The sequence below is a fragment of the Amphiprion ocellaris genome, chromosome 17 (assembly GCF_022539595.1).
Source record: "Amphiprion ocellaris isolate individual 3 ecotype Okinawa chromosome 17, ASM2253959v1, whole genome shotgun sequence".
Lineage (NCBI taxonomy): Eukaryota > Metazoa > Chordata > Actinopteri > Pomacentridae > Amphiprion > Amphiprion ocellaris.
The window spans coordinates 14,517,374-14,531,221 of NC_072782.1; the positions used below are offsets into that span (position 1 = coordinate 14,517,374).

The window sequence follows — 13,848 nt, forward strand, 5'->3', positions numbered from 1 at the left end:
CCGGACACACACTTGCATCCCACTACTATAGACGCTCAGTACCGCTGTGCTACCGTAAGTTACATTATTGATTTATGGACGTGGTATTAACCAAATACAGCAAATGTTTGTCAAGGCAAATGAGCTCCTGAAATCCAGCGTGTTCACGAGCGTTAGCTTTAGCTTCCGACAGGCAGCAACAGCGCTGCTCGTACCGGCTACACTTCAGTCAGTTCACCCAAGTTTTAGCCAAAAACAACAAATCATCGATACACAATATCGACACAATATCCACGCAGAAACTTTAAATAACCTATATATGCATTCTACAGAAGAAGAATAAGCTTCCAGACGAGGATGCAAACAGATACAACAGCTAGAATTATCTCAGAGAAAGATGAGCTATGTACCCACCATGTCGGTTCAGGCAGAAAGGAAGACCGAGGGATTCTGGGTAGCGTAAATACCGCGAGGCTTGCATCGTAATCACGTGTCTTAGCTTAAACCGACCTGATGTCAGATTTCACAGCGACTCGCCTGATCCGGCTCTATACTTTCACAATTTAGGATACTGACTCAAGATCAGTGCTGCAATGATTACACAGTCGTTCAACTAAAACGCTTTGAACGTCATACTGAAAGGACAGAGGAGATTTGTTTTCATTTTAATTTTTCATTATTTTCCATGAATAAATAAAATAAATGATAAAATAAATGATATAATAATAATAATAATAATAATAATAATAATAATAATAATAATAATAATAATAATAATAATAATAATAATAATAATAACAACAACAACAACAACAACAACAATAATAATAATAATAATAATAATAAATAAAATAAATAGTAATATTTTATTTATTCATTGCTTTTTTTTACATTGCATTTGGTTATATTGCAGGTAATAATTAAAATATTTATTTTAATAAATAAAATAAAATAAATGATAAAATAATAATAAGTGAAATAAATAATAAAATTGTATTAATTAAATGACAATAATAAATAATAAATACACAATAAATGATGATGATTATTATTATTATTATTATTATTATTATTATTATTATTATTATTATTATTATATTAAAAAAGTTAATTATTATATAAGCAAAAATGTTTGCATAAAAAATATTTCAATAAATAATTAAAAATTAAAATCGTTATTTCAAATGGAATATCAGAAAAAGTCTGTATGGTTCACAACAAAAAGTTATTCTTTGATATGATTACATATTAAAACTTGATGTTTCACATAGTTGAAAAAAGGGTCATCAAATTTCTAATCTTTCAGTAAACATGCTCTCCTTTTTAGTGGAAGGTTTGACTTCATTTGTAATGTTCTGTGTTGTACATTTGGTATGGGAGATTTTTGCGGACCTCTTTGGGATTTACAAAACTGAGGCCCATCAATACTGATTCATTGTTATATTCATGTTTTCGTGGATACAGATCAAGTAGAAATAACTTAAAGTCTACACAGAAAAAGAATATGTTGGATTGAATGAGATAAGTGATGGCAACTTTCCACTAGAAAGAATGACAAAGTAAGATAAAAAAATAAAATAAAATAAACAAAAAACGAATGGAAAAGACAGGGGACCCAATGTGTAGCATTAAAGAATCATTTTTGAAAAATTGCACCTGAAATTCCCCACTGTTGGCCATTACTCAAACAAGCAAGAATGTGAGTTGCCATATGACTTAAAGAAACTAACTAACTAAACCTGCCCTATAACCATGTACTGTAGGTGGAAGTTAGTCAGTTAAACATTAGGTCTGTAAATGTTCGTATCATTATCTACCTATCACGATTAAAATACTTAACAGTGCAGCCTCAAAGAGATCAGATCCTACCGGACTCGTTTAAGCGACGCACACATCCGTTACGCCACTTCCGTAAACAGGGAGCTTTACGAAAACTGAATAAAAACTAAAAACTATTGAATACTTTAAATATCTATCTATCTATCTGTCTGTCTGTCTGTCTGTCTGTCTGTCTGTCTGTCTGTCTGTCTATCTATCTATCTATCTATCTATCTATCTATCTATCTATCTATCTATCTATCTATCTATCTAATTAGTAGTTTTACAAAATTTCACGTAGCCAATGTTTGATAAGCTACCGTGCTAACAGGGAAAAAAAGCATAAAAACTGAGCTTTCATCTTAAAAGTTTCTCTCACTGTGCATGTTTAAAGCAGTGGGGCTGGCTCTACACGCTGACGTCCTCTGCCTCCTCCTTCTCTACCTTGCGTCGTGCCGTGCCGGGCCGTGCTGCAGATGGGGGTGGGAGGTTGTTCGGGGATGGTGGGCCTGGGTATTGTGTCGCTCGGCTCTTCTGCTCGGTATCTTTGCTAGCTTCCTGTCACCTGCTCGCCTTCAACATGGATGGCTTACGAGGGGATGGAAAATAAACGCTATCGTCGTGGCAGCTGCTTCTGTAGGTAAATACGATTCGTTCATAACAACTGTTGTCATTGCTGCAGCCAGGTGATGATTTCTGAGCTTTCGTGGGTAAACAGAGGGCCCGTCACTCTGCAGGAGCTGTCAGCTCCTGTGGACCCTATTTGTGGAGGTTACTGTGTAGCCTAAACGCGTATGTAGATGTCTAATATATGTTTGAGTTGTCATTCAGGACAATTTGCGTGTGATTTTTGTGGGAGCAGATTGTGTTTCGTGTTGAAATGATGAAGCTAACGTTAGCTACAGCAGCCTCGCTTCTGAATTACTATAGCTTTATTATTGCCTTGTCAAATCAGCAGACGTCCCCCTGAAGAAAGTGAGTAGCTATGGCTGAACAAGACGTTTGTCCTCACCTGGACTCAATAGGCGAGGTGACCAAGGAGGACCTCCTGCAGAAATCTAAGGTGGGCTTTCATTGATTTACAGTAAATGATGCTCAGTGCAGGTCAGTGCCTGTATGTATAATGGCTAACACACACCTGAAGGCTGTCATGTGACTAGTGATCAGCTTACACTGTTATAACACAGCATCAGCTGTGATATATGCTGAAGCCTCTGTTGAGTATCTACTGTGTTATGCGCATGTATGTCATTGTATTTCTGTTCTTATTTTATTATCCTAAGAGTTTTACTGGAAGACAGCTGGATTTCTCATTTTCTTTTCATCTCAGTGGCTTCTTAATTTCTTCTGCTCACAGACACAATGGGAGGGGAAACAAACAAACAAGTCCAGTTCTCTCGCACTGAAGCTCATAGGATTACTGAATGACTGAGAGTCTACACAAGCATCCTTATTATATTATAGTCTATTAAAATCCGCTTCTTCTTTGTGCAGGGAACTTGCCAGTCATGTGGAGCCGGGGGCCCAAACCTGTGGGCCTGTCTGCAGGTACGGTCATGTCCTGTGGTCAATGTTCAGAGTCACTGCTTTTTCAAAAGTTGGCTGGTTTGGCCACAAAAATGATGACTACTGCACTTATCTTAAATCATTTTATAAAAGGAGGCAGGTGAATGCTTAATAATTAATGATAATGTGGAACTTAAATGTAGTTATAAATGCAGCAGCTCTCAAGCTCAGGCAAACAAAAAAGGTTGTTGATTGATTTTGAATGACACCGACAGATAATGTGATTTTATGTCTTTATAAGGTAGGGGGGAGGATTCAAACGCTGTAAGATCCTGTCTCATATAATGTTTTCTGCTCTGTAGAATGACTGCCCATATGTTGGTTGTGGAGAATCCTATTCTGATCACAGCACCCTGCATGCACAGGTACAACTAAATATACCTGCAAGCTTTTTCTTTTCTGTCATCAGTCCACCTTTTTGCCTGTTAGAGGCAACATATTGCATTAGTTGACTAAATGAGAGCTCACTGAGTGATTGTTTGAATGTTTCTATCAGGCTAAGAAGCACAACTTGACGGTGAACCTGACAACGTTCAGGATCTGGTGTTATGTGTGTGAGCGAGAGGTGTTTCTGGAGTCCAGACCTGCCCTGGTGCCTGTACCTGCTGCACCACACCACTGTAAAGCCACAGAGCAGGTACGAGTTCTGCTCACCTCACTGTTTGCTGTTTCTCCATACGTACTTAAATAAAGTACCTAACAGTGTCCATTAATCATTTTCCTAGGAAGCAGCTCCTCAGCCAGTAGGTCACCCGCTAAAAGCAGTGCCAATAGCTGTGGCAGAAGAGGAAGGTTCTGAATCAGAGGAGGATGAGCTCAAACCCAGAGGTACAACATTAACTTCAGCACACTTAAATGCAATCTTGTGTGACCATTGCTTGTATTCAGACCACATAATCTCTCAATAAAAAACACTATATTTGAGAGAGTTCTTAAGAATCAACTCCAAACATTTCCAAACAAGCTCCCACATTTGAGAACTGTGACTAGTTACCAGCCCTGTTTCTTTTAGTCCACACTAGCAGTGAAGATCTTCATGGGTGTTGTTTTATTGTTGTTTGCAGGCTTGACAGGGATGAAAAATATTGGAAACTCCTGCTACATGAATGCAGCTCTTCAAGCCCTGTCCAACTGGTGAGTTCACTTCCTCTCATTACATTTAACTAATTAGCAGGGATGTTTAGTTTTTCTGTGTTCATTTATGAAGGGTTCTTGTGTTTCTTTTCCTTCTCTTTCGTCACCAGTCCTCCTCTCACTCAGTTCTTCCTGGACTGCAGTGGACTGGTCCGGACTGATAAGAAGCCCGCTCTGTGTAAAAGCTACCAGAAACTTATTTCAGAACTCTGGCATAAAAAACGGTAATAAACACATAAAATGTCATAACACTTTCTAAATGGCACACATACAGCTTTATTATGAGTATAAAATTAGACTACTAGCAGCTGATTAAACATTCATACTAAAGTATCTTTAATTGCCATGACTGCTGCCCTCTCAGGCCCAGCTATGTCGTCCCTACCAGCCTGTCGCACGGCATCAAACTAGTAAACCCCATGTTTCGTGGTTACGCTCAGCAGGTAGGGGCAAGCAGCCAGCAGGTAACTACACCTGGCATCACTCAACAGCAGCCTCACACAGTATTTTTCCTTTGTTTTCATACTGTTAACCCCAGTGTATTTATATTACGCATTCTTGAAAATTAATTTTATTTTTGCAACAATATTTGTTATAAATGTCCAAAAGTTTTGTATGAGTTTCTACCCATTTGTGTATTTCAAAGGATAGGCCTACGAATATTCTGTCCGTCCATCTTAAAACGGTTGTCAGGTGTTAATCTGAAAATTACCAAATAAGGGAGTATGATGCAGACAGATGTTCCAGCAAGCAAAAACTTTTTCAGTCTTCTTATGGGTACCTGAATGTTCTTTCAAGACAAACTTGAAAAAATCTGAACCTATCCTTTAACAGCTGGTTCAGTTTTAAAATGCAAGTATTTTTCTAGAGGCAGACAAAGTCATAAATGCCTTATTGCTTTCCTGTGCAGCAAACGGATGTAATCTGTATACTAAATTTTTGTCTTTTTGTTTTTTTATTGAAACTGCAATATGTATTTATATTGGACCTGCTAACCCTCATAGAGGTTTAACAGTGTGGAATTGAAGCAGTAGTTGTACATTTTGGAAATTGTATCGTGTTTAACAAAGCAGTTATGGTAGCTTAGCATAAAGACTGAAAGCAGAGAGAAACAGCTAGCCACAACCTGCTATTTAAGCACAATAGGGTTTATACAAACTAAACAAAGAAAATATGAGATGTTAAATTTTGAGTTAGAGTTGCCAGGAGACAGATATTGTTATCTCTGTATAAACCCAATCTAGCTGTTTTGAATCACTAAGATAAGCTAATGAGGTCTTCACTTTATATTTAGCATACGGGTTTAATGCTATATTATGCTGTATTTAGACATATAGGTGAGTGGTAACTCACCAAGAAAACAAATACGTCCATTTTCCTTTAAGTCTAGAGAAGCTGCCAGATCTGCTGCCATACAACACCTGACTCAACATACATTATCTCCAAACTGCATACAGAAACACTGAAAAGGTTTTGTGTCATTTTTGAGAAGTAGGAATAATAACCAAATTATCTCTTTAAATACACAAACAAGTAAACAACTCATCAGACTTTTGAGTTAATTTGAGTTTGTAAAAGATCACGTGAATTATCTTTTTGCTATCCACTTTTAAAATGTTCTCTTATTTTCCCTGTGGGTTTGTGCATGTTTGATTGGCTTGTTTGACTGTGAGTGGTGTTAACAAGAGACTGCATAAAGTAATGCATTTTGTCTCTCTGTAGCAGGTATGATTAGTACACAGAATCTCCTTTTATTGCATCTTACAAACATACAACATAATTGTTTGTCACATAGAATACATACATTATTACTCACATAATTCTCTTTCCATCTTCTTGTTTTGAAATAGTCTGGTCTACAGACATGTACTTGCCATCTGTCTATCCTACTTTTCTGCACAACTGCTGTCTGTGTATGTAGCAGTATCAGTGCATTGTCTTTTTGAGTTAATGTGTTTTCTTGCTGCAGGACACTCAGGAGTTCCTGCGCTGTCTGATGGACCAGTTACACGAGGAGCTGAAGGAGCCTCTGACAGAGTGCAACATGAGTGGGGAGGGAAGCGACGGGGAGGAGAGAAGGGACGGAGATCGCTCCCCGTCTGAGGATGAATTCCTGTCCTGCGACTCCGGCTCCAGCAGCGACCGGGGGGAGGGAGGAGGTGTGGGCGACGGGGAGCTGCTCATGCAGGACGAGTGCGACGGGGTCAGATCGCCTGCAGGGGGAATAGTAGGTGTCACCACCGGGGCGGTGATCTCGGAGAAGGAGAGGCTGAAGGAAAGGAGGGTGTCCGGCTCACCCCTCCGTGGAGGCTCACAGGAGATGGATGAGGATGCAGATGTGGACACGGCAGCCGAGGACGGGGTTCCTGAGAGGGGAGAGGAGGAGGAGTCAGCACCAACCCCAAACACTGAGACCCAAAGTCAAGAGAACAACCAGACCTCTAGTACAGGGCAAGGGCAGGTCCAGAGCAGCAACACCTCAGGTAAACCCCCAGCAGGAGTATAAAAGTGGGCTTTTCAATTCATCATTTCAGTAGATTCCATGCTTAAGATATTTAGTGATCTGAACTGTCTGTGTTGTGGCTCCAATGTGTTGCTTTCTAGAACCAGACAATGAAGCATCGATGGCCCAGCCCCAGTCCACTCCCTGCAGCCCTGTTCGAACGCTTCAGGAGCTGCATCCCAAACTGTCCTCCAGTCCACCACGCTCCAGCCCCCTCCGCTCTGCAGGACCTGCATATTCCTTCAAAAAAGGTAAGTGAACATGTGCTGCTCAATACTTCGAGTGTTTCACTTCTCATCCAATACACTTGATTATTTCTATGGACTGCTGGAAGTGATACCAGTTTTTAAACTGTTTTCTTTGGATAACAAAAGTTTGGGGTCACTTAGAAATGTCTTTATTTTTGAAAGAGAAGCATTTTTTTTCAATGAAGATGGCATTAAATTAATCAGACGGTCTAGACATTGTTAATGGGGTAAATGACTATTCTAGCTGGAAACAGCTGATTTTTAATGGAATATCTACATAGAGGTACAGAGGAACATTTCCAGCAACCATCACTCCTGTGTTCTAATGCTACATTGTGTTAGTTAATCGTGTTGAAAAGCTAATTGGTGATTAGGAAATCCTTGTGCAGTTATGTTAGCACATGAATAAAACAGTGAGTTTTCATGGTAAATATGAAATTGTCTGAGTGACCCTAAACTTTTGGACGGTAGTGTCCATTTGCACCACAACGCCATATGAGGAGGTTCAGCTCACACTGGCAGTCATGACAGATTTGGAGTCACATGTATTATGGGGTCTAGGCACCAGGAGTGAAATGCTTTTTGAATTAGACAAAATCAGTAAGTCATGTTCATCAGGCCACTTTTCATCTTTAGATTTGCAGTCCTTCACATTGAAACTGAGTTTTGCCTAAATTTTCATAAACATTTTGTGCTGTTCTGTGTTATATGGTTTTTGCAAGGCTCACATGACACCCGGTAGTTGTTGATGTGGATAAAGAGAGTCAAAGAGGATATACTGTACTGCTCTTGGAATGATCCTTTGTTGTTATGCATCTTCTGCTTATTAGCCATGCTAGTATGGAGGACTAAAAGTGCCAAAATTAAATAAATAAATACATCATTAAATAATTAATTAAATATGTCATTAATTAATTAAAATTGGAATTAAATATTTCATTAATTAATTAAAATTGGAATTAAATATGTCATTAATTAATTAAAATTGGAATTAAATACTTAAATGTGTTATTAAATAAATATATCATTAAATAATTAAATATGTCATTAATTAGTTAAAATTGGAATTAAATATGTCATTAATTAATTAAAATTGGAATTAAATACATAAATGTGTTATTAAATATGTCATTAATTTATTAAAATAACAATTATTTTAAGTAAAAAACATATTTCATTATTTCACGATTTAATTAATTATTTCATGGTCCTTGTGTTGCAGTGGATCATGAATTAATTTTATCTGTCAACCTCGCCCGTCAAAGTCCGTGGGCGGGACTAACGTGAATCTAGTCTAATCCACTGCTTTTGTCTGCCTTGAAACCGGAAGTAGAAGTCTTTCTAAACATGGTGGCTGTGTAGAGGGAGAGTCGCTGTGAACTTTCTAGAGAGTTGGTGAGAGATCTTTTAGACCTTGCAGAGTATGTGGAAGCAGGACCTGCTGACCGCGAGCATGTAGCGTGTAAAGCAGAGGAATTTATTGAAGTTGTTGAAGTTATTTCCGCACTTTCCGACCAAGATGTTGACCGTAGAGTGACTGCAAATTTAGAGGAAGTACTCCGCCGGTTTTCTGGTACCAGGGTGCAACAGGAGCACACACAGGGACCAGGGCGTTTGGCATACCGAGGGAAGTTCTGGAACATCACGTTCTTTGTGGATTACCAGCCTGTCAAATTGCAGCGATGCTCGGAGTGTCGAGCGCTTTTCCTTTAGGACCTACTCGGCGCGGCACGGCTCCGCTCGTCTTTGTTTAGCCGCGATTCCACAAGCATCTACTCGGCACGGTACGGCTCGTCTCATCTTTGTTAGCGAGCGTTTCCATACGGACTAATTTTCAGCACCTTCTCGGCTGAGGTTCCCAGCGAGCTGAGATGAGCCGATAATGTGGCGTTTACATAGTGCAGGCCACTGATTGGACAGGGAGTGACGACACAGAGCAACTTCAGCACGAAAACAAAATCCTGCATTAAAAAATGACTGTAAACAGCGACGGTGTGCATTGCTCTTCACGAAACTCTCTGTTCTTCATAATTTTAATGTGACAGCCAGACCTGTACCGTGGGTGAATGAAGAGGTCGAGACTTTGTCTTTGGTGGTGGACCAAAGAATACAGAGAGAGCTGGACGGAGAAAGTTTATCAGGAGGTCTCTGAGCGGATGGCCGCTCACATATACAGTAGACTGTATATAAAGAGGACAGAAGCAGTGTAGGGAGAAGCTGAAAAAGCTCAAAAGTGACTATCGGTCCACCCAGGACCACAACGGCCGGCGTGGGTCAACCAGGAGGTGTTGGAAGAGGTTTAATGGAAGCTATTTACTGGCACCGCACCGGCGAGCAACAGGAGGGAGACTCAGCCGCTGCATTGTTGGAGACGTTCGAGAACGGTGAGTGTTTTGTGACTTCAAGAAACTTATACATCATTTATTCCATTGGTGGCAAGCTTCTTTTAAGCAAACAAGTATTTTTAGAAAGTAACGTCGTTGTCTCCTGGAGCAGACAATAAGATAGCTAGTTAGCCATCGGCGCTAACTCCGTGCTCTGCTTGTATTTCGTGCTGCTGTTTCTAACGTTTAGCTCTCAGAAGCTAATACTTCAGTCAGCATGCCGTGTTTTTCTTGTACTTAGAGTGAGTGTTTATTTCTGTTCAAGAATCCCTTTCCACATGCGAAGCCTACTCCACCTCCGTCGCGGAGCCCCCGGCTGCCCTGTCTCCTCTCCACCACCAGCAGCAGCTCCTCTCCAGCACCAGCTTCGACACCGACCCTGTCAACAGCACCGTCTTATCACCGGTAAGACACGGTAAACAGAGAGCATGGTTGATTTTCGCATTATTATTATTACTACAGGTGTAAATGCCTGCAAGCATGATCAGAACAGTGAGACCAACGACCAAGAATTCAGGCAGGTGTAAATGCAAACTGTGCAGCAGCCAGCTCAGGAACGCCTGATGAAAGCTACATGTAGCTGCAGTGACACATAAACAGAACACATGCAGCTGCATTTATTTTCCATTGACTTAACAAGTAAGTCACTCTAATTAATTTACGTTCTGGTGCAGTGTAGTATTGCAACCATTCTTCTTATAGTCACTAGGTAGCTGTGAAACTGAATGAAAATATACATAAAAATGAGAAAACACAGCTCTTCTTAGCAACTCCAAAATGTGCACAGGATGAAATGAAGTTCACACCACGTCGTTTTTGTTTGTGGTGGAGGAGTTACTGCTTGTGCTTTGGTTAAAGCGAAGAGTGCCAGAAGTTTATTAAAGTATCAAAGACATGATCATGATTGAAAATGGATGGACGGGTGGCTAAACACATCACATCATAGCTGTGGAGTCCTTCCAGCTCCTGGGGACTACAATCTCTCAGGACCTCCTGAAAAAGGCTCAGCAGAGGATGTATTTCCTACAACAGCTGAGGAGACATGGCCTGCCACATGAGCTGTTGATCCAGTTCTACACTGCAGTCATCCGATCTGTCCTGTGCACCTCTGGATCAACCACACAGCAGGACAGAAACAGACTACAGCCCATAGTACGGACTGCAGAAAACATCATCAGAGACCCCACTCACCCTGGACATTTGGACTACAGAGCCCTGTACACAAAAATCACCACTACTGTGTTTATAGCAATTACCATTTTGCTAATGTGTTCATACATTCCAGTCTAGCTGTACATTTCTGTTTATATTGTGTTCTATTTTACTACTATTTCTTTTTCCTCCCTGTTCCTCTTTCTATAGTTTATTTTTTATTATTCTCTTCCATATTCCTAGGATGACACCAACAGCCGAAACCAAATTCCGTGTATATTGTGTACTTACTTGGCCATTAAAGCTGACTCTGATCACTTTTCTGTCTTTGGTCTAGGCAAGAGGAAAGGGGGCCACAGAAAACTGGACCTTCCTAGCGTACTTGTGGAGATGCAGGCTGAGGAGGAGTGGAGTCATGCCCAGCATGATGAGAACATCTGGTTGCTCCTCAGCGAGGCAAGAGAGAATGAAGCGGCCTTGCAGCGGGAGGAGATGGCCCAGAATACTGCCTTCAACCAGTCATTCCTGGGTGTGCTGGGGTAGCTGGGTAGGCAGTGGGCAGCCGGCGAGTGTGAGCGAGTCCACCTCCCATAGACTTGAGATTTACAAGTGCTGGTCATATAATTAGAATATCATGAAAAAGCTTGTCTTTTGGACAACTGTCAGGTCAGCAGTCTTCCCCATGATTGTGTAGCCTACAGAACTAGGCTGAGAGACCATATAAAGGCCTTTGCAGGTGTTTTGAGTTAATTAGCTGATTAGAGGTGTCTTCAATATTGAACCTTTCTACAATATTCTAATTTTCAGAGATACCAAATTTGAGATTTTTGTTAGTATTCAGGTATAATCATCAAAGTTAAGAGAAATAAACATTTGAAATATATCAGTCTGTGTAATGAATGAGTATAATATACAAGTTTCACTTTTTGAATGGAATTACTGAAATAATGAACAACTTTTTTCATGATATTCTAATTATATGACCAGCACCTGTAGTTGTATATAGTTTTACTTTTAGTCCTCCACTGTAGGAGAGGCCCACCACAGTTTGTACTTTGCACATTGTAAATAGTTTTGATTTTGCTGCTGACTAATAAACTATTTTGTGACTTATGTGATTGCATCATAACTTCTCATTTTGTCTGTTAAGACACTGGTAGAAAAAGAGTCAACAGTCTGAACCAAACAATTCTATATTCCCTAATAATGTATTTGTGTTTAATGGGATTTAACATGTTTTAACACAAACTCCTTTATGGTTCATAATTCTGGTGACTGAATTACACCAAAGCAATACTGATTTATCAAACTGGAATTTTCTTAAAACAGCTGTTTTAATGTTTTGGCGTTTAATTTTTTATTTAATCTTGCTAACCTTCACAAACAAACAATAGTATAGACACATCTACAAAAGTTTATTGTCAGAATTGCATTAAAGAAAACAATAGCGGTCCGGGGACCGAAAAACAGAAGTATAACAAGAAGAATAACTTTGCATGACACGTAGTGCATCAGTGCATCCTGTACATCTCTGTCCTCCTCCTCTACACCTTGTGCCACTGCAGGCTCATGTGCTGCTGCTTCAGGTAAATCCCATGAAGTCTCATCAGAGAGCATCTGAAACACATACACAGCATACATATTTTAATACCTAATAGCGACAAACTGCAGCCATTACAGGGTCGTTCACAGGACTGATACACGATAGCTAGCGAACTAGCATTAGCTTACCCTCATATGTCGTCTCGTTCATATCCTCTTGTCTTCGGCTTGATACTGCTTTATCGCCTCCCAAACTCTCCTGTGTGTCTCCTCAGTGTTTCGACTCGTCGCTCTCAGCTTTCTCCGACTCTTCTATTACTCTGAATCTGACAGAAAGCCACAGACCGAGCAGCAGGTGTACTATCGCCTCCATGTACATTGTTGCATTGCGTTTGTGTCGCACAGAAATGACGGTAAGGGACTTTCGGACCGCCGTGCTATGACGACTCCACCCACGATGAGGTGGTTCTCAATGTAATGGAAAAACAACTAAACCGAGACGAGCCGTGGCGCGCCGAGTAGATGCTAAAGGAAATGCTAAAGGAAAATTTGTCTTGCACCGCATGTATCAACATTTGGGAAAGAGGACCGAGTCTTTAGCGGTTGCTAATAAAGTTTTGTTTTATTGAGTATCCAAACCAACGTAGAGGTGAATAGCGCCACCCAGTGTATCGGAATGTGTTCACAAGCTCTGCGTCAATCCATTATCTGGAATCGATTTGCCTTGACTTGATGTGCAGGGTAACCAATCAGGTGTTAGGATCCGCCCACCGACTTTGACGGGCGAGGTTGACAGATAAAATTAATTCATGATCCACTGCAACACAAGGACCATGAAATAATTAATTAAATCGTGAAATAATGAAATATGTTTTTTACTTAAAATAATTGTTATTTTAATAAATTAATGACATATTTAATAACACATTTATGTATTTAATTCCAATTTTAATTAATTAATGACATATTTAATTCCAATTTTAACTAATTAATGACATATTTAATTATTTAATGATATATTTATTTAATAACACATTTAAGTATTTAATTCCAATTTTAATTAATTAATGACATATTTAATTCCAATTTTAATTAATTAATGAAATATTTAATTCCAATTTTAATTAATTAATGACATATTTAATTAATTATTTAATGATGTATTTATTTATTTAATTTTGGCACTTTTAGTCCTCCATATGCTAGCAGCTTGCAGCTAGTGACTCAAAGAATGGCAGAATTAAGGTCAATCGGCCATTCGACAACTGTGGTTCAGGCTGAAATATCTCATTAGCTATGAAGTGGAAGTGGCACAAAATTTGATACAGATATCCTTAGTGCCCAGACGCTATATCTCTGTGACGTTAGTAAATCCCTTGACTTTTCTTTCATTGCTATCATAAGGTTGACATTTGTGGTTTTGATTAAAATGTCAGTCCATTCTTGGTATGACCTTTACTTAATGTCTAGGGGAAATGCAAGAAGTAACATTAAGTCTATATCTGAAAACTAAGTTCTGCAA

General features: G+C 39.5%; 1 protein-coding gene and 1 long non-coding RNA gene across 7 annotated transcripts in view; one reads left to right on the top strand and one right to left on the bottom strand.

Moving 5' to 3' along the window:
• The first annotated feature begins 2,210 nt into the window (after positions 1-2,210).
• Positions 2,211-13,848, top strand: part of usp20 (ubiquitin specific peptidase 20) — a 28,095-nt gene continuing 16,457 nt past the window's right edge. The window contains exons 1-11 of one of the 6 annotated variants that reach the window (XM_055019222.1): positions 2,211-2,437; positions 2,753-2,860; positions 3,292-3,345; positions 3,666-3,728; positions 3,860-4,000; positions 4,089-4,191; positions 4,428-4,497; positions 4,608-4,721; positions 4,862-4,961; positions 6,467-6,980; positions 7,102-7,251. In XM_055019222.1, coding sequence (XP_054875197.1) covers positions 2,783-2,860; positions 3,292-3,345; positions 3,666-3,728; positions 3,860-4,000; positions 4,089-4,191; positions 4,428-4,497; positions 4,608-4,721; positions 4,862-4,961; positions 6,467-6,980; positions 7,102-7,251 — 1,387 coding nt within the window. In that variant the 5' untranslated portion in view covers positions 2,211-2,437; positions 2,753-2,782. The remainder of the gene's footprint in view (positions 2,438-2,752; positions 2,861-3,291; positions 3,346-3,665; positions 3,729-3,859; positions 4,001-4,088; positions 4,192-4,427; positions 4,498-4,607; positions 4,722-4,861; positions 4,962-6,466; positions 6,981-7,101; positions 7,252-13,848) is intronic. The other 5 variants (XM_055019220.1, XM_055019221.1, XM_023263437.3 and 2 more) reach the window with 5 other exon arrangements.
• LOC129350945 (uncharacterized) lies at positions 12,181-13,160 on the bottom strand. The gene is made up of 2 exons (XR_008604542.1): positions 12,516-13,160; positions 12,181-12,401 (listed from the first exon to the last, which is right to left on the bottom strand). It is a non-coding gene; the product is annotated as an uncharacterized LOC129350945 (long non-coding RNA).